At 39.4% G+C, this 23,990-nt stretch overlaps 1 protein-coding gene across 15 annotated transcripts in view; it reads right to left on the bottom strand.

Moving 5' to 3' along the window:
• LOC5576021 (very low-density lipoprotein receptor) overlaps positions 1-23,402 on the bottom strand; it is a 1,100,036-nt gene extending 1,076,634 nt beyond the window's left edge. For 10 of the 15 annotated variants that reach the window (XM_021855964.1, XM_021855956.1, XM_021855970.1 and 7 more), the window contains exon 1: positions 22,029-23,402. In XM_021855964.1, the coding sequence (XP_021711656.1) occupies positions 22,029-22,278 (250 nt within the window). In that variant the 5' untranslated portion in view covers positions 22,279-23,402. The remainder of the gene's footprint in view (positions 1-22,028) is intronic. The other 5 variants (XM_021855957.1, XM_021855958.1, XM_021855961.1 and 2 more) reach the window with 5 other exon arrangements.
• Between the last annotated feature and the right edge of the window lie 588 nt (positions 23,403-23,990).

Raw genomic sequence — 23,990 nt, 5'->3', positions numbered from 1 at the left:
GTGAGTAAGTATATATCCAAGAGAGCCCTGCTCCCACCCCTGCAAAGGAAAAAAGAAGTATAGTTTCAGTTGTCTAGAAGCGCAAACTTTCCGTCGCGACGCAAAAATGGACGCTGCCGTTTCCACACACGTAGATATCTGCATAGATCACTTTTCATCGCCGGCATCTACGACGCGGCCCCGGCGGCCCCGGCGGCAACGATGCTCTTAATTGGCAATAAAAATGTCATCGGAATGGTCGTGCCGTGCATTCCTGATGACAGTCAGACAACACGTACCTATAGGATCTCTTATACGATGGTGGTAACAGCAGCCAGGCGTACGTCCATGAAGTCTCGTTTCTATGTTTCAATTTTTTACCGATCAATTTTTATCACAGATGTAGCGAAAGTCGTCCATCGGGTTTCTAGGTGAACGGCAATCAATATTCATTCGGTTGAGAGTGGAACGCCAAATTTGGAATAAGATTTAGGCAGGATTGAAATGCGATGGTTTACAAATGATGACGCGTTGATCGACCTTGTCAGGTTTAATTTGCAGATTCGAAAAATAAAGAAATTTCTATGAATAAATTATCCAAAGCCAAACAAACTTTATAGCATACATACACAGACGTAAGAGCTGTAACAATTATCAATTTTAAATATTTCATAGAAGATTTTCTGATTGGAAATTGTTATTTTTCTTGATTCCCTGACTGTTCTTAATCGAAACTCAAGTCTGTTTCTTGAACTATGTGAGGCTTTCATTTTCGTCTTCAAAATACTCGCAAGCAGAACATTTTATTTAACGCAAAATGATTCATCAATTTCATAGTTCAGCGCCATATTCACAACAACTCATTCTGCTTTTTGTATTTGCTTTAAGATAGTTAAAATAAATATGTTACACACAGTTGGCACAGTGCCGAACCCTAGAGCATATGCTTCACTTGCAGTACGACATATAATTTTCTCTTTTCTCAGCTTTGAATCCAAAATCCATTGATGCTCAAGCACGAACCGTGCCGGCCAAGGTGCATTGCAATTTTTCAAAAAAATGCTGTCCTGACTATAAACACTTCAAACGCAAGAAACCATTTATAATCGAGCTGAAGAAATAACCGTTGCACAATAAAAATACAGAAAAAAAAACTAACGAAATCCGTGACAGCGTAAAAAGCGTCCCCGAAATGCCACTGCAAGAAGCCAGTGAATCGACACGGAGTCACGTTGCAATTTGTTTCGATTTCACGTCACCACCTCGGCTTATCCTATCTGCTCCAGAAAGCTGGAAGGCGATGACGAAGGAAGGCCAAAGGCGGTAAACACCGACCGCTTCCAACCCGTTAATCCGCCCTGGGCCAGCTGGATGCGATACGGTAGTGTGAACGCAAGGGAGCTGATCCAAGTCTACGGGATTTTGTTATTTCCAGGTGGCTTATCCCCTCTTGGGGAGACAGACAGCTAAACGAACCTTCAAGAAGCATCAGTCATATGGTTCAGTCAGTGCGGTAGAGCTTAAAGCCTTTTTGCTGGATTTTTGGGGCTTGGGTGGCTTACGGGACTTGCGCAGGTATCAGGTATCAGAAGGCCGGCTCCAAAGGCACGTTCCCCACCAGTTGGGAGATTTGTGCCATCGCCATATTTGAGCCTATTTCATCATCTACCCGATGGGAGAGGAAAGGGAAGGGAAAGATGGGAGGAAATAGGAGTGGGTCCCTTGAAGAGGGAAGATCGCATAAGCGAAATGAGAGCATGTAGCTCCATACCACAATGGGTTCGAACAGCGCCCTAAAAAGGGCACTGCAAAACGCGTGAGCGTAAAGAGAGCCTATAGCTCATTACCACAGCGGGTTAAGAATAACAGGATGTCCTGAAGATTCAGGCTTCTGTATTCAGTTTCACTTAATAAGTGTTTACCAAGTAATTGGAATCGCATTTGCGCAAAAACTGGACAGTTACATATCAGGTGATACGAAGTTCCATAATCGGAGTCACAACTATCACACACAAATGAGTCAGCACGCTGAATATTTGCCATGTGATAGTTGAGTCGGCAGTGGCCTGTCAACGCTCTGACCAAGAGACTGCAATTCTGCTTTGACAGATTTGTTAAATACTTCGCCACCTTTGGAGATGGCTCAGTAATATACAATTTTGTTTGACGACACGACTCCAAACTATTCCAATATTGCTTGTGCTGAGTTGCCGCCCAAGAGTTTATCTGAAGCTTCACCCAGCACTTCGAAATTGGAATAGCCGGCTCAGGGCCAATGAAGTCATGCGATGCTCCATCGCGAGCTAGCTCATCAGCCAATTCATTTCCAGCGATGGAAGAATGGCCAGGTACCCATACAAGGTTTACAGAGTTGACTGAATTCAGTTCCTCAATTTGAGTTCGACATGCGATAACAAGCTTCGACCTTGAGTTGGCCGAAGCGAGAGCTTTTATAGCAGCCTGACTATCTGAACAGAAGTATATGACTTTACCCATTACGCGCTGTTGAAGTGCTGATTGCACTCCACACATAAGAGCAAATATTTCCGCCTGAAAAACGGTGCAGTTTCTACCAAGTGAGTAAAACTGATTCAGCCTTAGCTCACGAGAATATACTCCTGCACCAGCTCTACCTTCAAGAAGGGAGCCATCAGTGTAACATACTATATTGTTTGATATACTTCTTTCCAAATAGCCAGACGTCCACTCTTCCCGTGAAGGGAATTGTGTGGTAAATGTCCTGTAAGGAAAGTTACAAGCAATTGTGAGATCACTTGGAGCAAGGACAATTTTGTCCCAATTCACCAAAAGTGGAAACAACGAAGTGTGTGTAGATCTACGATTCACTGGATTTTTCTCCAGTAGATCCAGTACCCATAAACGGTAAGAGCAAGAAAGTGCTTCTTGTTTAAGATATATGTGTAGTGGCGCAACGTCGAAAAGGGCCTCGAGCGCTGCTGTGGGAGTTGTAGAGAACGCACCAGACATCGCCATCAAGCACATCCTTTGGAGATGGCCCAATTTTGATTGGATTGTTCTCACTTCGCCCTTTTGCCACCACACAAGACATCCATATGCCAATATTGGTCGAACAACTGTTGTGTAAATCCATTTGATATATTTGGGTTTGAGGCCCCAAGTTTTACCAAAGGTTCGCCGGCATTGACCGAAGGCCATGCAAGCTTTTTTGACTCTGAAATCAATGTGAGGTGTCCATGAAAGTTTGGAATCTAGAATGACTCCGACATACTTTACTTGATCAGTCACATTAATCTCAGTGCCAAAAAGACGTAAAGGTCGAATTCCATCGCGGTTTCGTCTTTCCGTAAAAAGAACAATAGATGTTTTATTCGGGTTAACCGAAAGGCCATATTGGCGACACCAACTCTCGACTACCTGAAGAGCACTTTGCATCAGGTCGAATAGGGTGCTTATGCACATACCAACTATCAGAGCTAGATAGTCGTCGGCAAATCCATAAGTTGGAAAACCGCAATTATTGAGTTGCCTCAATAGCGTATCTGCTACGAGATTCCACAAAAGTGGTGACAAGACTCCCCCTTGGGGGCATCCGCAAACACTCAATTTTCGAATCGCTGATTGACGCAATGTCGAGAAGAGATGTCGGTTTTTGAGCATTTGATGAATCCAATTGGTAATCATTGTAGGTAGCCCATGGTTTCGTGCGGCTTCCAATATGGCATCGAAAGACACGTTATCAAAGGCACCCTCAATATCCAAGAAAACACCCAAGCACGATTGCTTCTGAGCGAATGCTTTCTCGATATCGTATACAACTTTGTGTAAAAGAGTCACAGTGGACTTTCCAGATTGGTAAGCATGTTGATTCACATGAAGAGGCATGTTTGCCAAATAAACATCACGGATGTGATGATCGATAATCCGTTCCAGACATTTCAGAAGAAAAGAGGTCAGACTGATTGGTCTAAAACTCTTCGCTTCCTCATACGACGCACGTCCTCCTTTTGGGATAAACTTTACAGTAATATCACGCCAGGATTTGGGAATGTACCCGGTAGCAAAACTGCTTACAAGTAGCTTTTTCAAAACATGTTTGATAAACTCAAATCCCTTTTGGAGCAGAACAGGATAAATCCCATCCGCTCCTGGAGATTTGAAAGGAGCAAAACTATTAAGTGCCCATTGAATCGATTCAGTAGTTACGATACTGCGAGCCGAGGCCAGAGACTCGTAACTACATGAAAAGACATTTGATTCATCCGTAGATGCTATGTCCACACATCCGGGGAAGTGTGTATTGAATAAACATTCTAAAACTTCTTCATCGGAAGAAGTAAAGTCACCATTAGGTAAGCGAATTTCGTTCACTTGGAAATCCTTAGATTTTGCAAGAATTTTGTTCAACCGACTGACTTCACTCAAACTGGAAACATTTGTACAAAGGTTTTTCCAGCCGGATCGTTCAGCAGAACGAAGAGCCTTCTTGTAAGCCTTGCGAGCTGACTTGAACGACTCTGATCCAGCTGAACGGCGTCTGTTCCAACTCCTTCTACATTGTTTCCTGAGTCTAGTCAGATCGGAATTCCACCATGGGGTCCCTCTTGTAGTCTTTACAGACCGCAGAGGACATGCTTCTTCAAAAGCTTCCATAATGTAGGATGTTGTAGTATCAACGGCATCATCCAGATCACTTGGATTTTCAATGGACGGAGAATATCCATGAAATTTGGTCGCAACCAATTCAATGTAGAGTTCCCAGTTTGTTGACCGGGGATTCCTAAAACGCAAAGTCTGCGCAGTTACATTTGAATGTTCAAAGAAGATGTAGCGATGATCAGATAATGATTCCTCATCTGATACATGCCAATTCGTCAACTCGTGACTGATTCTATTCGAGCAGAGCGTTATGTCTAACACTTCTTCTCTATTAGAAACCATGAAGGTTGGGCGATTGCCTATGTTAAGTAATCCAAGGTCTGTACTACTTAAGTATTCCATCAGACTGGAGCCTCTCAAATTGATATCCGAGCTGCCCCAGATGATGTGATGAGCATTGGCATCACTGCCCACAATCAGCGGAAGGCCTTTTGTTACGCAGTGTACGACAACTCGTTTGAAGTCATCCGTTGGGGATGGTTCATCATGTGGTAAATATACCGAACAATAGACGTATTTCCTGTTGAGGTCACCAACAGAAACATCGATTGTGATAGCACATACATCTCTGGTAGTTAACTCAGAAATGAGTGTAGCAACGATTGCTTTATTAACGAGCACGCATGCGCGGGGCATGGAGCGCGAGTTTGCCATTTCAAGCTTGCTAAAAGTAGCAAAAACTGGGTCCACAAGGTTACCTAGATAGAAGTTCCCTCTACGAAAGTAGGGTTCTTGAACTAGCGCCACTTGGGCTGCACCATTTTGCATGAGTCTGCAAAGATTGATCGTTGCTGTTCTTTTATGCTGAAGATTGATCTGAGCTGACCTAACCGTAGCCACTACCCAAACTAGGCAGGATTAAGCTTTTTGCAATCTCAGCACGAAAAAGACCAGCAACGAAAAAACCAGATCGGTATCTATTTAAAGTCGCCAAAGGCGAAAGAGCACAGAATACACTGTGTAAAACGCATAATGCGAATCCATATAGGTGATAATTTAAATTAAATGTCAACATATTCATAATCCCACCCTTATTAAGCCTCAAGATAGAGACTGAAGAAGGGCAGCCGATTATCTCGGAGAAACACAAGGTCACCTGCACCATTGCTCCGGGTAGCACAGGAAGGACTCAATACTGTGGAGGGCGCCCTGGTACCCCACAGGCTCCGTTTGCGGTTAGGTTTTATTTAGACCCCCCTAACCATTCATTCTTAGGCACGGTACGCATCACACCATAAATTAGGGGTCACCTGTGAGGTGGACTTTTACCACCGGAACAGGCAATCCGTAGTGTTAATTCTTAGCCAGTTGAAACAACCGCTACCGACACTACGCGGCTATCTAGGCTGCTCGGGAAAAGGAGGTTAATATTGATGATTAACTCCTGACGTGCCCAAGCAGCCAAGGTGCATTGCAATTTTTCAAAAAAATGCTGTCCTGACTATAAACACTTCAAACGCAAGAAACCATTTATAATCGAGCTGAAGAAATAACCGTTGCACAATAAAAATACAGAAAAAAAAAACTAACGAAATCCGTGACAGCGTAAAAAGCGTCCCCGAAATGCCACTGCAAGAAGCCAGTGAATCGACACGGAGTCACGTTGCAATTTGTTTCGATTTCACGTCACCACCTCGGCTTATCCTATCTGCTCCAGAAAGCTGGAAGGCGATGACGAAGGAAGGCCAAAGGCGGTAAACACCGACCGCTTCCAACCCGTTAATCCGCCCTGGGCCAGCTGGATGCGATACGGTAGTGTGAACGCAAGGGAGCTGATCCAAGTCTACGGGATTTTGTTATTTCCAGGTGGCTTATCCCCTCTTGGGGAGACAGACAGCTAAACGAACCTTCAAGAAGCATCAGTCATATGGTTCAGTCAGTGCGGTAGAGCTTAAAGCCTTTTTGCTGGATTTTTGGGGCTTGGGTGGCTTACGGGACTTGCGCAAACAACACAATTATGAATCGATTTAAAACGCAAACAAATCATTTCATTTACGATATTGAAAGACATACTTATTTATTGACAAACCTCAATAAAATCTAACTATTGAAAATATAAAACCGCAGTATGTACTATGATGAGAAATTGCAAGAATTATGTTCTTAGTCTTGATAAAACACGTTTTCCTTCTTCTTCTTCTTGAAGAATTGTGTAGCGTCGTAAGGATCAACGCTTTTTTATTACGTAAGTAACTCTTTTCAGTTGGGCAATAACTCCTTACACAACTTTTTTTTTCAGAAATTGCAAAATAATGGCGAACGCCTCTCAATATGATTTCTTACACTCTCAGTAGTGGCCTTCTACGAAATTGCTAAAATGTTATTGGGTATCGGTCCTATTATGTAGGACCTATGTACGGTGTTGAAATTGAAATCGTATGTCAGTGTCCAGAACACAAATGTTGTCGTATTTTGCAATGCGAATTGTTAAGGCTCAAGAATCCATCATTCAATCATCAGCAATCATCAAAATTTGAAAACCAGTTTTTTTGTTCAAATTTCAATCAATCCTTATAAAAATCTATCATCATATTTCAGATAGTATGTGAAACGCAATGATAGAATTTTTTGAGCATTGCTTCAATTATGAGTAAAAAAACTGGTTTTGAAAATGTGTAAATCGATGATGGTTATTTTCCTCCTTATCTACAGTATACTGCCCTTCTACTCCTACTTGATCCATTTTCTATGTAAACCTTATGGACCGCGGGACAAATATGCGTAGAACGGCAGTAAAAATGTAAATTTTGAAATCAAACTTAGTTTTTTTAACAAAAATCTTAAACTCTTCCTTGGTCCTATTATTGCAGCATTTCGTCCTATTACTGCAGTAGTGCATTCATATTATAGCGGTATACCAAAAACACATTCATTCAGTGACATAGGACATAGCTATAAGGAAAACTAATTGATTACTAATCAACAGAATCGAATTATTATTTGCTGGTTTTATTTCCTCTCCCGTGGTAGTTGGAAAATGGTAATGTAAATGAACTTAGTTTTCTACAGCATTTTCGGCATGTGTATAGATTTTCACTTGGAAATCGCAGCAAGGCGTGCGCGCGGGCGGCTGCGTTTTGAATTTTCTGTCACGTTTACTTCGGTTCCGCGTTAATTTTAATTCGGCTGATGAAAACCCGTATCGGCTGATGATGCTATGCCACTTGTCGATTTTCTACGGTAATTTTTTTTAAAGTGATAAATATTTTCGATTCGATTTAAAGATAGCTTGTGTCATCCTGCGTGACAGATTTTTACGAGATTTCGCTGGTTAGTTAAAAAGCCACATAGTAGAAAAAATGTGTTTCGGTAAAAGTGGGAAAAAAATGCATCTAATCAGATGTGTTGAAACAAATCATCATCATAGAATCTCACCCAATGCTAGAAGAACGATGAATTTCGAAAGTTATTTTCGTTGGGTACTGGTACATGCAAATCCAACCATAAGTGAAGTCACGGTGTGTTTCGTAGAACAACTTTATTACAAAAAAAAATAGGTAAGTCTGAAACTTCGCCACAATAAAGTCTAGGTTTCTCGCGTTCATTTGCTCAATCATCAATCAAAAAATCGGTCGGGGTCTAGAGTAATTTTTTTTTTTGTTTGATTTCGACTTGCACATATGTTTGTATTTGTGTTTATGTACATTAGGGCGGTTCAAAATTTAAAATTTTTTTAGAATCCAAGGAACATATGGGTCCTTACCATCCTTACTATAAAAATAGTGTTCTGTGAAATTTTCAGCTTTCTACGTAATCACCACCGTAAGGGTGGCTCAAAGATAATGTAGGTTTATATGGAAATTACTATGAAGAAATTTTGAGATATGTTTCAAACACGCTTGTACTGTAATGTAAGTACAAACTTATTATCCCATTGTAAAAACTCATTCTTCAAACCATAATAAAGAAATTTGCTGAAGAGAGAATTTCAATCCGACGGATAGCAGAAGAGATATTAATGAGTTTGTTTGCTATTATTAAGCCTAATATGGGATTATTGCCCTGCAAACATGTACAAAAATCTCAAACCCATTTTAGCCTCATGATGTTAGTTTCTAATCTTTTCAGCATTAAAAAAATAACACACAAAAAATAAGATTCGAAGCTTCTCAAATACCACCCAAAATAGCGTTTTTTTCAGCACCATAGGGCAATAGGGCATAGGGCAAGTGCCTTATAACAAGGTTTATCACATGCGAAGCTTTCTACTAGTCGATTCGAATAATTGAATTTGTGTTGTTTCTTCTTCTTCTTTCTGGCGTTACGTCCCCACTGGGACAGAGCCTGCTTCTCAGCTTAGTGTTCTTATGAGCACTTCCACTTGTGTTGTTTTAAAAGCGGATAAGTCACTTTTGTATCTACGAGTAAAAAGAGAAATTTCGCATATTTTTTTTTCTTTTTTTTTTTTTAATTTCTTTATTAGTATCATTCCAAACATTACATTCATTTCTTATATCTAGGTGTTCTGTGTTATTTGACAACACTATCATCCTAATTTGGTAAAACAAATTTAAGATTTAATTAACATTTTGTTAACAACATATTACATTTCATTTGCCGTAGCAGTTCAGTTTTTTTACAGGTGAGTTGATTTCACCTGCTTATAAGAGAAAAAAAAACGTTTTTAATATACTTAACCTAACTTAACCTAAACATATAACGCATTAATCGTGGCAATAGAAGATTGTAACGATTTTTGCCTGAAATTATTTATTATTTTATTTGACATTTGTTCCAATGTTTCAACATTGGATATTCTATGTAACTCATTGGTACTATACCAGGGAGGAAGCCTCAGAATCATTTTCAAAATTTTATTTTGAATTCTCTGCAGAGCTTTCTTCCTGGTATTACAACAGCTAGTCCATATTGGTACAGCATACAACATGGCTGGCCTGAAAATTTGTTTGAATATCAAAAGCTTGTTCTTTATACAAAGTTTTGATTTTCTATTAATAAGGGGATAGAGACATTTTACATATTTGTTACATTTGGCTTGAATACCCTCAATGTGATTTTTGAAAGTTAAATTCTTATCAAGCATGAGCCCTAGATTCTTAACTTCATCTGACCAATTTATTGGAAACCCTCTCATCGTGACAACATGTCTACTTGAAGGTTTCAAATAAAGAGCTTTTGGTTTATGTGGGAATATTATTAGTTGAGTTTTGGAAGCATTGGGAGAAATCTTCCATTTTTGCAAGTATGAAGAAAAAATATCCAAACTTTTTTGCAATCGACTACAGATGACACGCAGGCTTCGTCCTTTGGCGGAGAGGCCTGTGTCATCCGCAAACAAAGATTTTTGACATCCCTGAGGTAACTCAGGTAAGTCAGATGTGAAAATATTGTATAATATTGGTCCCAAAATGCTGCCTTGGGGAACACCAGCTCTTACAGGAAGTCTTTCAGATCTGCAGTTCTGATAATTAACCTGAAGTGTACGATTTGACAGATAACTTTGAATTATTCTAACAATGTATGTTGGAAAATTAAAGTTTTTTAATTTTACAATCAAACCTTCATGCCAAACACTGTCTAATGCTTTTTCTATGTCTAGAAAAGCAAGACCAGTAGAATAGCCTTCAGATTTGTTGGATCGGATCAAATTTATTACATGTAAAAGTAGATGAGTGGTCGAATATCCATGGCGGAATCCGAACCGTTTATTGGCAAAAATTGAATTTTCGTTGATGTGGGCCATTATTCTGTTCAAAATGACCTTTTCAAAAAGTTTACTGATGGAGGAAAGCAAACTTATTGGACGATAGCTAGAAGCTTCTGCAGGATTTTTGTCTGGTTTTAAAATTGGTACAACTTTAGAATTTTTCCATTCGTCAAGAAAATATGCTAATTGAAAACATTTGTTAAATATATCAACTAAAAATGATAAGCTACTTTCTGGAAGTTTCTTGATGAGGATGTAGAAAATTCCATCATCGCCAGGAGCTTTCATGTTTTTGAATTTTTTAATAATAGTTCTCACATCTTCCAAATCAGTCTCCCAGGCATTTTCGAAAACGTTCTCTTGATTGAGAATATTTTCGAACTCCTGAGTAACTTCATTTTCAATTGGACTAGTAAGTCCTAAATTAAAATTGTGCGCACTTTCAAACTGCATAGCAAGTTTTTGAGCTTTTTCGCAATTAGTTAGTAATAATTTGTTTTCCTCTTTCAATGCCGGTATTGGCTTCTGAGGTTTTTTCAAGATTTTCGATAATTTCCAAAAGGGCTTAGAGCCAGGGTCCAATTGAGAAATTTTATTTTCAAAATTTTTGTTTCTTAATTGAGCAAAACGTTTCTTGATTTCTTTCTGCAAATCCTGCCATATAATTTTCATAGCAGGATCGCGAGTGCGTTGAAATTGCCTTCTCCTCACGTTTTTAAGACGGATCAAGAGTTTAAGATCATCGTCTATAATCACGGATTCAAATTTTACTTCACATTTTGGAATTGCAATGCTCCGGGCTTCAACAATGGAATTTGTTAAAGTTTCAAGAGCATTGTCAATATCAAGTTTAGTTTCTAAAGAAATGTTAACATCAAGATTGGAGTCAACATACGTTTTATATATATTCCAGTCGGCTCGTAAATAATTGAAAGTGGAGCTGATAGGATTGAGAATCGCTTCTTGGGATATTTGAAATGTAACAGGGACATGATCAGAATCAAAATCAGCATGAGTAATCAGTTGGCTACAAAGATGACTAGAGTCGGTTAAGACCAAATCAATCGTAGATGGATTTCTAGAAGAGGAAAAACATATTATTGAATTGAGAAATATCCTGAAGAGCACTCATCAAATAAAATTCTGCCGTTGGAATTACTTTGGGAATTATTCCATGACCGATGTTTGGCATTAAAGTCACCAATGACAAAAAAATTTGACTAATTGCGAGTCAATTTTCGCAAGTCAGTTTGGAGCAAATTAACTTGCTGCCCAGAGCATTGAAAAGGCAAATAGGCAGCTATGAAAGTATATTTACCAAACTGTGTTTCAACAGAAACACCTAAAGTTTCAAAAACTTTAGTTTCAAATGACGAAAACATTTGATGTTTTATACGCCTATGTATGATGATTGCAACTCCCCCACATGCCCCATCAAGTCGATCATTACGATAAACAAAAAAGTTAGGATCTCTTTTGAGTTTAGATCCAGGTTTTAAATACGTTTCGGTAATAACTGCTATATGCACGTTATTAACCGTAAGAAAATTAAACAGCTCGTCCTCTTTACCATTCAGAGAACGAGCATTCCAATTTAAAATATTTAAATTATTATTTGGATCCATTAGAAAAACGTAATCCAATAACAATTTGATTTGTAAATTTTACACCTACTTGGACTGCTTCAGTCATTGTGGTGGCTTGGAACATTGCATCAATCATTAGATTCAATTGTTCAGTTAGAAAATTAAAATCAGAGGCAGACATGTCATGTGATTTCCCATTGGAATTTCCGGTAGACGAAGAAGCGGAGTTACCTGTGGCGGTAGGGTTTTTTCCATTTGATTTGAAACAAGTAGAATGGGTACCCATGGATCGAACAGGGGAGGAGGTCAAATTTCCTGCTACGATATCGGCAAAGGATTTACCGTGGGTAGATACATTCGAAATTGAAAGATTCGAACGGCTACCCGACGGATTAAAATTAGTTTGTGAATGAGCATGATTATGATCTTCCTGATGGGTATGATTCATGATCAAGCGATCGTTAACTGAAAAATGAGCATTGTTCGATACTCTACCAGGCAAATTCCGGAAACGACCGTTATCGTAACGGATATTATCTTTCATCTGCCTGGCACGAGCCTCAATGACCCTTTTGCGTGAAGGACAATTCCAAAAATTGGACTTATGGTTAGCCCCGCAATTACAACATATGAATTTGGTGGTATCTTCCTTCACTGGACAGACGTCTTTGGCGTGAGAAGAACCTCCGCAAATCATGCATTTAGCATCCATGCGACAATTTTTTGTACCATGACCCCACTTTTGGCACCGACGGCACTGAGTGGGGTTCTGGTAATTTCCTACAGGTTTCTGGAAATGTTCCCATGTCACACGGACATCAAACAAAAGTTTAGCTTTTTCTAAAGCTTTAATATTATTTAGTTCTTTTATGTTAAAGTGAACTAAATAAAATTCTTGAGAAAGCCCTTTCCGAACAATGCCAGATTGGGTTCTCTTTTTCATAATGATTACTTGGACTGGGGAAAATCCAAGTATATCATTTATTCCATTTTTGATCTCTTCAGGTGACTTATAGTCACTTGAGAGACCTTTCAAGACAACTTTGAACAAACGTTCAGTTTTGTCGTCATAAGTAAAAAATTTGTGCTTCTTCTCTTCAAGATGTTTGAGAAGAAGCTCACGATCTTTAAGAGTTTCCGGCAAAACGCGACAGTCTCCTTTCTTTGCGATTTGGAAGGAAACCTTGATTCCCCTAATGGAGTTCAAGATCTCCTGCCTAAATCCACCAAATTCGGAACAACTGACCACGATAGGCGGCACTCTTTGCTTCCTCACTTGAATCAAAGAGCCTGGACTAGAGGCTGCTTCGATTTGGTGTTCGGAAAATTTGTCTAGAGCATCGAACTGATTGCTCATTTCGATACAATTATTCATTTCACCCTTGGAAGAAAGTTCGCATTCCGGGGAAGCGTCCTTTCTTCCATTCTTGCCACGTGTAGTGGCAGTTTTAAAACCCACTTTTTTGGAAGGAAGTAGTGAATTCAGAGATTCACCCTTCCTTTTGTTTGTTGTTGATACCATGTTTAATTAATAAACGAAAGAAGACGTGACCTTCGAAAGGTTTTTTCCCAAGACGGTGTCCAAGAAGGATTACCACCGCTAGCTTTCGCCAACGGGTCCAACGAAAAATCGAAGGCACGGTTCCAAACAAGGATCGTAAAAAGATCAATAGTAGAAAAAATAGTACTGAAAAGTACTGTTTTAGTAGCACTGAAAAGTACCGTTTTTTAATTTTAGCACTGAAAAGTACTGTTTTATTGCTTTAGGTAGTTTTTAAAAAAACTTCCAAGAGCAGAGAGAATTCGTGTACGCACAGCACGAAGGTACGATGCGCACATTTTCGCATAATTTATGATCTCGTCCTCAAAGCCATTGGTGACCAAGTGTGTAACTTGTTGTTACTGAGCAAACGAATGGATTTACACCTTATTCAATAATGCTACGATGAAGAGAAAATTCTCCACTACCTCCCAGCGGTGATAGTTTTTATTTTGGTCCGTTTATCTGCTTAATAACAACGAGCCACACTCTCGGATACCAATGGTTTTTAGGGTGAAGACACATAGAAGCCAAACCTCTAATTTTCAAAAGCACAAGTCTAGAGAAGCAGACAACCGGTAACTCACTGGTCACTCGCTGGTGGCGACCAATCAATAAAATGTTCAACGCAAAAGGTTGTCAGGTTCTCTAGATTTTTGCTCTTGAAAATTCGAGGTTTGACTTCGATGAATCTTCACCTTAGGACGAGATCATAAGTTTTACGAGAAATATTACATAATTACTTCTTACATCATTATGATCAATTTAAGTACGATTTTCAAGGTTTTTTGTGGAAAATAATTAAAATGACGCTTGAGACAGTTTTGAGATTATGAGTATATTATATGTCATTTATGCTTATTACAGCTCTTTTGACCAAAAACAACTTCACCTTCCATGCCAAGGTGTTCAAATGGTTTGATCTTGCAGTTTGTCCCGTATCTCCATACGTTCAACGCAATGTGCGTCGGTACAAAAACACATATCCAAAAATACTTTACACAAAATCTAAAAAAATGTTCTGGACCCCCCGACCGATTTTTTTGATTTTGGTCGCAAATGAAAGAGCAAAGTCTAATTGTTTTTAGTTCGAAATTTCAGACTTACCTATTTTTTTGTAATAAAGTTGCTCCACAAAGACACCGTGACTTCCAGAATATCAGTGCCTCAAACACATATTTGAACTATTCCTGAGCTTATGAATACAGTTGAAAACCCACTATTTCTGGTTATCTTTCAAATTCCCAACGCAAGTCACTCTGCACACAATTTTGTCTAGATTTTAATGACCAGCTTTGAAGCAAATAGTCTTGACAGAGAATACAGGAAGATAGACCATACTGTATTCAAAATCCTTTCGTGTGCCGCGTAAATCCTCTTCGAAGACCGGGGATGCAAGTTTTTTAAGACAAAAGAAACAGGAATAGAGGCTATAATACTTAGCTATGAGCATTTTTTTTTTTTTCATTCTGATTAGGTACATTTGACAAGACAATACATTGATACTCAATGTAAGTCATAGCCAAAATCCATATGCTTATCGCCACAATGTCTAACGAACCAAAAACAAAATGTTGCAATATGTAACAGCTTTGCTTGGGACGCAATACTTTATGATTTGAAGGATTCCAACTTCAATAACCGTGTAATCGATCTGCAGAGTGCTACATGCTACATTTTTGACACCCGGAAAAACAGACAGGCAGACACATTGGAAACAGCTGGTTTCGTTTCGTTTTTGTTGGGTGTTAGATACATACATGCTGATTGAGAGATAGAGCGAGTTTTGGTGTTTCAACGGGTGCTAATCGTCATGATTTAAAAAAGGGATTTTTCTCTGAAGTAGATAATGATGGATATTGTAACTCTTTTGTAATCCAATCTGATTGATGTCGTTTGTTAAGAGGCCTTAAACCATATTTATTGAATCTCCGGTATTTCTTTAGGCGTTGTCAGATTTAGTTTTGGCCGCAATAGGTTTAAATTACGTTAATATGTTTTTATACAACAAAATATGTTTTAATGATTTTGATGATTGATGAAAGGATTACGTTTTAGTAAAAGATCAAAATCATTGGATATTTAAAATCGGAATGCTCACCCACAAATCGCTTGAAGAGACGAGAGGGTGTCCTAACGCGTTACAATTCTAGCGAAACATTACTAAAGGACCTATGTACAAATGAGAGATTCTTTCCTCTCTCGCTGTCTTTCGATTATAGCAATAGAATACTAAAGCTTTTGGGAAGATCGAAAGTCAATTTCCTTGACTAGCGTTTCATACAAAAATCGCAACAGAAGAAGTTAATGTGACTCAGTTATTGATCATTTGTACATATGTAGGTCCTTTAGTAATGTTTCGCGAGAATTGATCAAAAATTGTTTATGAAAAGGGGAAAGGAGTCAACTTTTTTTTAATTTTGCATATATTGTTGAAATTTATTTGAAATATATATAGAAAAAAATCAAGAGAGATACGAACTCTTTAGTTTATCGAAACCTCGTATAACTTATGATCTCGCTCTGAAAGCCATTGGTAACCTAGTTTTTTATCAAATGAATGGATCAAAATAAAAACTATCACCACTGGTGGTAGACAGAGGAGGATCTTTGCTTCATCAAGTTACACACTTGGTTACTAATGGCTTTTGGGGGCGAGATCATAAGTTATGCGAGTTATGATCACCTGGCTGGAGAATATAGTGGTTCGATCTCCACTAAATAAAGCTTAACTTGTTTCGTCATTTGAAACCAAAATTTTTGGAACTTTGTTAAATTCAGCGTTTCATTGTTTTGTTTGCAGCTGTTTTGAGTGCAGCTTTGACACCGCAAACAGGAGCCTCAAAGAGCCTGGTGTCAGTTTTTCAATTACTTTTTCTACAATGTTTCTCATTACCCACAAAATCAATAAATTCAATTTCATCCGCATCCAAATATTTTTTTCAAAAAATCTCACAAAAACATCCGCAAAATTCCACAGTTTTTACACATTTCTTCTAAGACATTTGGTTCATTTGATTTCGTAAGTAGTTGTGAGTGAATCATGATGATGAATTAGAATTGTCACAATCAAAGATAACTGAAAACTCACTTAAAACTCTCCAGTAAATTAGATACCAGTGCATGTGAGCCCAAAAGGCCTCGGTTTAATAATATTCTACCGACACTGTGTTTGATCAAACTGGTATAGTATACTGCTATCTAAAACTCAATTGATTTGAAATTCTTGATTTCAACTGATACAGACTTGATCTCGTCTCTCGTCTGAATCGTCTATGGAAATCTATTTTCATTTCATCATTTTCCACCCTAGGATATCCAAACCGCCGATCTCTCGGGAGTTATAATTGGTTAAAAATACGAATATAAAGCTGAAGGCCTCTGTTTCAAGGCGTTTTCAGATGAGCTGCTCATCATCTCTACATAGAAACGAACTCAATTAGTACTTGTACTTAATTTTATTTACGTAGCAGAGGCGATTGCCGGTGGGTTTCCGAGACCAAAATCCCGAATCGCAGGATATTTATTGAAAATCCCAGGATTTACCAAAATTTCAATTTAGGCATCATTAGCGTTGAGAAAGCACACATATTCTAGTTTACTTAAAGAGAGTTGTTTTGACACCGTTTTTTCCGAAAATGCTGGAAAAAGGTAAGTTGGATGACTTCTTGAGGGAATTAAAGGGTGTTCACGATGAAATTGCTCTAACTTTTTAACCGTTGGGTAGAATTTAATGAAAATTTGGGTGGATTTTATTCATAGTGCATTATGCATCCTGCAAGTTTTAAAGTCCTGTGATCAAAACTCGCGGAAATGGAGTCGAAAGAACAGCTCGTGCGTGATAAAATCTTGCGCATTCATCACGAGAACAAGGATCTCTCGCATCGTTCCGTCGCTGAAACGTTGGGAATCGCGAATTCCACGGTGTCGCGAGTGATGATCAGAAGCCCGGAAGTGAAGGAAAAAGTATTCCGTACAACACCAAAAATCACAACCGCGTAGTTGGGGCCTTCAACCGAAACCCGAACGCCTCCGTTCGGGATGTGGCTAAGAACCTGCACCTAAGCCGACGTTATGTCCAGAAGGCCAAAACTAAGGCTGGGCTTCGAACGTTCAAGGTACAAAAGGCCCCTAATCGCGACGAGAAGCAGAACAAGTCCGCCAAAACCCGTGCCAGGAAGTTGTACCTCAACATGCTGACGAAAGATGAATGCTGCATCATGGACGACGAAACATATGTGAAGGCCGACTTCAAACAGATCCTCGGCAACCTGTTTTTCACGGCCAAGGATAAGTTCAGCGTTCCAGAGCAGGTCCGCACTCAGAAGATGTCCAAATTTGTGAAGAAATTCCTGGTTTGACAAGCTATCTGCACGTGCGGGAAGCAGAATGCACCTTTCGTGACCCAGGACACGATGAACGGACAGGTGTACATGGAAGAGTGCCTCCAGAAGCGGCTGATTCCTCTCCTGAAGGCCCACAACGTCCCAACAATCTTCTGGACGGATTTGGCCTCATGCCACTACTCAAAGGACGTGCTAGAGTGGTATGCGGACAATAAGGTCAATTTCGTGCCGAAAATGTTCAACCCTCCCAACATCAGATCGGCGCTCTGTCCCATCGAGAAGTACTGGGCGATTATGAAGCAGCACCTTCTTAAACGACCTAAAGTAGTGAAGACAGTCGAGGAACTGAAGAAAGTATGGGTTTACATGCAAAAAACGGTTGATTCACAGGTTGTGCCGAATCATAAGGCCGGGGTTAAGGCCAAGGTGCGGGCAAGTTTAATAGTTATTATTCAATCTCTGAAAATTTGATGGCAATCGGATGAAAACTCGAATTTTGCGAATCAATTTTGTGTGTGGCAATTTCATCGTTGACACCCTTTACAGAGACGATTACATCCATTCAAAAGCATCACGGAAAGTTAGAAGAAGTTTGTGTGAAGGTAGCGACCATGAGATTAATGAACTATCCGGAGTTTGTCTAAACGTATGGTAAACTTCTAAAACTCTCTCAAGAGTCCAGGAGTTCAGAGATCCATCATCAAGGGTGGCATTAAAACCTACCCAAGTTACCTCACTGCTTTATTTTACCGGAAAATTGCCTTTGCATTTCCCTGGCAATACTCCTGAAAAAAAAAACTTTCCATACTTTCTTGAGAAAATCGCAAAGAATTACTGAAGGAATTTCTGTGGAAATCTGAAAAGGAATCTCTGGGGCAATTCTTAGAGAAATTCCTAGTTAAAATCTTGTATAAATCTTAAGAGACAATTTTAAAAGAAACCCTAGAAGACGTTTTGACCGGGAGTCTTGGAGGATGTCCCAGGGAAATCTAAGGATGAATCACTGGATAAAATCTTGGTGGAGTTAGGACTTTCTTGAAAAAAAAATCTGAGAATTTTAGGAGGAATTCAGATGATTTATGAAATAATCTTTGTAGAAGTTCTATTTCTGTGGTTCTACTTCGAAAAATCCTATATTGAATTAATTCTTGAGGTATCCTAAACAAAATTGTTAGAAAAATTCCCTAGGAAAATTCGTGGTGAAATTCCTTGGGAAATGAACTCCTTTTGAAATTTCCAGAGTAATATCTAAACATTTGGGTAATTACCTGGAAGTGGCATGAAAATGAAGGGGCTAGAAAAAAAGTCAGTGATAAACAGTGATTAACAGTGAAAATATTGTTAAACGTTTGGAAGTAGAATTTCCTCAACTCAACTAAAAACCGACCGACATGTCAAAATGATTTGGATGGAGGAAGGGTCCAAGAGATAGTAAGTGTAGAAGTTTTCCACGCTTGGGACAATTATGCAAGTGAAGGACATATTTGTGACTGACTAACAAATATGCCGGAAAGACCGAGGTTAGGTTGTTTTCATTGAAGCGATTGTATGTTTTACGAAATTCTACACCACAATCCTGAGAGGATTCTAAACTAGCACCCTTAGAGGATTCCAGATAAAATTCAGTCCCAGAATCCTGAGAGGATCCTAAACCAGATTCCTGATAGGATTCTGAAAAAGAATCCTGAGAGGATTGTGACCAAGAACTAAGAGGAAACTGAACTAAAATACTTAAAAGATTCCCAGACAGAATCCTGGAATTATTCTGAAACAGAATCCTGAAAGGATTCTTATGCAGATTCCTGAGTGAATTCAGAAGTAGAAACCCGAGAGGATTTTGATGCAGAATCCTTAGATGCTTCTGATGTAGAGCCCTGAGGTCGACGAATCATTATGGTGTATGTGAGATGCGCAGAGCAAAAGTGTTTATTTGATCATTTTATCAGTTTTTCAATCTACTTCAAAACAAATCGAAATTGCTTAACAGTGGTTAGAAGCAGTGTTCTTTTTTTCCAACCCATAGTAGATACAGCAATAGAAAAAAATGCAAAACATTTGAAACAAGATTTGAAATGTTTTACAATATACTGCATTTTTCTCGAATCCTTCCGAATGTTGAAAAAATATGCTTGAAATAGATTCTCATGGGATCCTTATCGATCACAAAATTGTGTAAGTCGAATTAATTGTAAGTTGTTACTCATTGGTTCCTTGAATTGTAAGTTGTTACTATTGGTTCCTTGAATATGCATGTCTATCCTGAAAAATAGCACTGTAAGGAGCCGGATCCTATTCTTGGCTTGCTCCAAACTTAGTTTTTGATTGGTTAGAAAAGTATTGTATTATGCCATATAAAAGAAACGAAGAATTTTGTAAGAAGATCACAAGCATGTTAATCAATTTAATAAAAATTAAATCATGCAATTTCAACCAAATTTTTCTGTAATGATAGTTGAAGTCCTATTTTGTTTGCTTGATGGATTAGATAACTAAAAATTTTGATAAATCATACTTTAGATTTCATGTATACATTAATGAAACCAGTTTTTTACACAACTTAGGCGATCTGTAGCTAAAAATTGTGGCGTGTTGGAACATTTCTGAGAACGGCATCAGATTCAACATCCCTAAATCTACTTTTGAAATATGCCTAGAATTTTGAATGTCTAGAAATAAAAAAAAACATGTCTTCCAAATGTATTTCATTGGAATATAATATTTATAAAGAAGTTCCTTTCCATGACATAAAATAGAACAGAGAAGTTAGAAAGATTGCTGATATTTTTTTTTCTATCTTTATTAACGAGATTTTTAGCCCTGGGCTAGTTCATCTCGGGACCAACTGCTTTACTTCCCTTTCGAAGGAAGTCGTCACTGAAATTTTTAGTGACTATCTCGGGGATGGGATTCGATCCCAGGTCCTCGGCGTGAGAGGCGTGTGTTCTAACCACTACACCAGGTCCGTCCCCTATAGCTGATATAAGGATGGCTAGTGGTAAATTGAAAAAGGACGGGGGTAGAGGAAAAGCGTGTTTGCGTGATGAAAAACAATAATAAAATTATGAATAATCAAGCCTTATAGAAAGCCGTGTGATAAAAGACCATCAAATAACAATGTTTTGCGAATGATGACGTATTATCATTTGTAAAACATTAGTACAGAAAATCTATGAAGCTTACACTAAATTCAAAATAATTTGTTTTTTTTTTCATGGGATCTCGGGAGTTCTAGGGATTTAAAAAATCAAAACTCCAGGATTTTTTCAGATCTGAGAAACAAAACCCTCCAGTAGCGATTTTCACGCCTACCCCATAATGTACTCGTTTAAAGAAAGAAATTCTTTACTTTCAGACATAAATTTGACTATACTAAGTTAAGAATTGCTAGAAAGAATGAATACGAATATTTAATGTTGGATTTATGTTCCGAGTACGCTGATTTTTACACTGATTGCAATTTTTAGGGTCTTTGAACGGTGAAAAGCTGAGAGCCTTGTTATGAAGTCAATATATAAATTGCATCGTTAAACCTAACTTATTCCAATCTAAATCCAAAAGGAAAACAAACATATTTTTCACATTTTACATAAACAAACGCATTCAATTTATAAGCTCCAATGTTAGTTCCTGAATGGAAGTCGTAGAGGCACGAAATGTAATCCAACGAAAAAAAATCTATCGCAAAACTCCTCATCAAAACCGATTTATAACGCTTTTGCCGTATGTTCTCGAACGTCTAATTAAATTAGCTGACACTAACGAACGTATCCTAATTCATAGGAACGTATATCTCATTTCGCCTCCATTTACATTGTCACCGTCGAATCTAAATAACTCAATCGACTTCAAAACCGAAATAATTGAATTATTTTGGCATTTTTTCCCGCGTCAAACGCCAAAAACCATCATCGTCACTCGTCCAATAAACGTCCACGCGGCAAATCAAAACTGCTCCAACCAATCACCGAAAACAATTTCGCCTCAACCTTCTCCAATTATCATCATTGTATAGAATGAGGGACAAACAAAGTAGGCACCGCTGCGACAATATCTCACAATTTCAATTTCAAACCACCCAGCCTGCTATATGTACCACCATCGGTGTCAAAAGTCAATTGATCGCCACAGTAGGTAGCAATCACCTCTGCCGGCAATTCCCACCCTACATATATTTGCGAGCAATAGAATCCCGTCACGTGTTTGCAGTTAATATTGTGCGACACGCAGAAAGAGGTGATAAGGTTAGGTGTTGTCTAAGTCCTAGGACTTACATTCATTGGAGGGTCCTTTCTCGATCGCCGGCGTAACTTTGGTGGGTTTGTTCCCGGTCAGCTTCGGTCCCTTGGTAACATGCACCGGTTCCTCCTCGGGCAGCATGTTGCTCTGGAGGGTTTCTTCCTTCAGGGACGCAGCAGCCGCCTGTTCATCAAGGCCGGCTTTTGTGCCCAACTTGCTTGCATCACAACAGAAGTAGGCTAGGCAAAATGCCCCCAGCACTAGCAATCGCAGTGACCGGGTCATGGTTTTCAACCGAATCGATTGCTTTTCTTCTTCTTTTCTGGGTTTTAACTTAACTTTCAACACAACTCAACACAGATCTTCACGGGATTTATTCTTCGTCACTGAACAAGCGTTCGATCATTGGATACACACTGGAAGAAAATTGACACCACAAAAAAGCGAATTTGTTTTGCTTCTTAGATTTCACAGATAATGCACTCGCCGACGGAACTGTGAATAAAAACACAAAACCGCACACACTTGGAGATTAGCCCGAGAGATATATCGGTGGTGAATTCAGCACCTACATACACGGATACCGTCGATGGTTACGTCAAGTGGTTCCTCTGGCACTGTGCGAAATAAAAAATACTGGCGGCGAAATGAACACACACCGTAGACGTCGTCCCGGGGGTGGCCAGTGAGGTGAAGAACAAACAATACACCACACGCAACAACACCAAACACAACGCAACACCACTTGCGGCCGCAAAACCACGAGAAAAAGCGAACACTCACACCAGCGCAACTGCACGGTCGAACTCTCGCGATGACAGCCGCAGCGACCTTCTTCAGGCGACGACTGCCAATATTTTCAATAAATTTCTTCCTGCACACACCACCAAGTGGCACACTTTGACACTCAACACCCGAAGCAATACACCACTGCCCGAATTTCCAACCAAAAAATGCGATTTTTATTGGCGAAAATTGCACCACATTCACAATTTTATCGAATCAGAGGAACCCTTTGCGGCTGCTACGGTAGATCTCTGTGCCCCTGGACCACCCCTAGTCTACTAGGATCCGCTAGATGTGAAACGCTTCTTCGACCGAAATTCAGGGCCTACTGCGGGAACGACCGCCCAAGATCCGTCCCCTCGCGAATAAAAGCCCAACTATTCAAAAAACCTTTCCGTCGCGATTTAACACCTCTAATAATATCCAATCGGACTTTGAAGGGCACCACCGAAAGGTGTGCGTCAATCTTGGACTACCTTCAACTTGTCTTCCCTAGCTATCTATGCACTGTGTGTGGCTCCTAGCTGTATGACAGAACTCTAGGCGGAAGGAATCTCCGTACGACGGAACATCACCGAACCGAGTCGACGCAATTCAAGTGACATACTGATACTGAATTCGGAGGTTCATGCGTTCGATAGCTTCACGCCAAAGCCTCACTCACGATACTCGCGTGCTCTCCCGTGCACACAGAGAACCATGGCAACCACGAGATACTGAGTCCGTCAGTGGTGGATATAACACCCAGGAATATACGAACACACCTTGCCTCCGTACAGGCCAGAAAAATCAAAACAACCCACCACCGACGGAAAAGCATCCGACTATACGTAACGGCGCATGGTCCGCTGTGTGCGGGTGAACCTTTCGGTAACAGTCGAAACTGCTATCTTTACCGAAAAGAAGATACCAAACCAACATCGGTACCTTCCCAGACTGCTGAGACTGAGAAAGTGAGAGAAACGGGTATCGGATGTTATTTTTTTGTTATTTACATAAACTGCTTATCGTGTAGGTGATGGGCGAAAAGTGTTATCATTGGGATGCTTTTACGCCACCAACAGGAAATCACACACATACCCGCACGATTCACGTGGTAAATTTGATACGAATTCCTACAGTTAGTCAAATCAATAAACAATAGCATCGCGACGATTGTTGATTTGTGTTGCATTGTTGAGTTATAGACCATTTCCTTGAAACAATAATTG

This window comes from Aedes aegypti, chromosome 3 (assembly GCF_002204515.2).
Source record: "Aedes aegypti strain LVP_AGWG chromosome 3, AaegL5.0 Primary Assembly, whole genome shotgun sequence".
In the NCBI taxonomy this organism is placed as follows: Eukaryota; Metazoa; Arthropoda; class Insecta; order Diptera; family Culicidae; genus Aedes; species Aedes aegypti.
The sequence above is the reverse complement of the archived record's forward strand: the minus strand, read 5'-3'. Positions and strand labels throughout refer to the sequence as shown.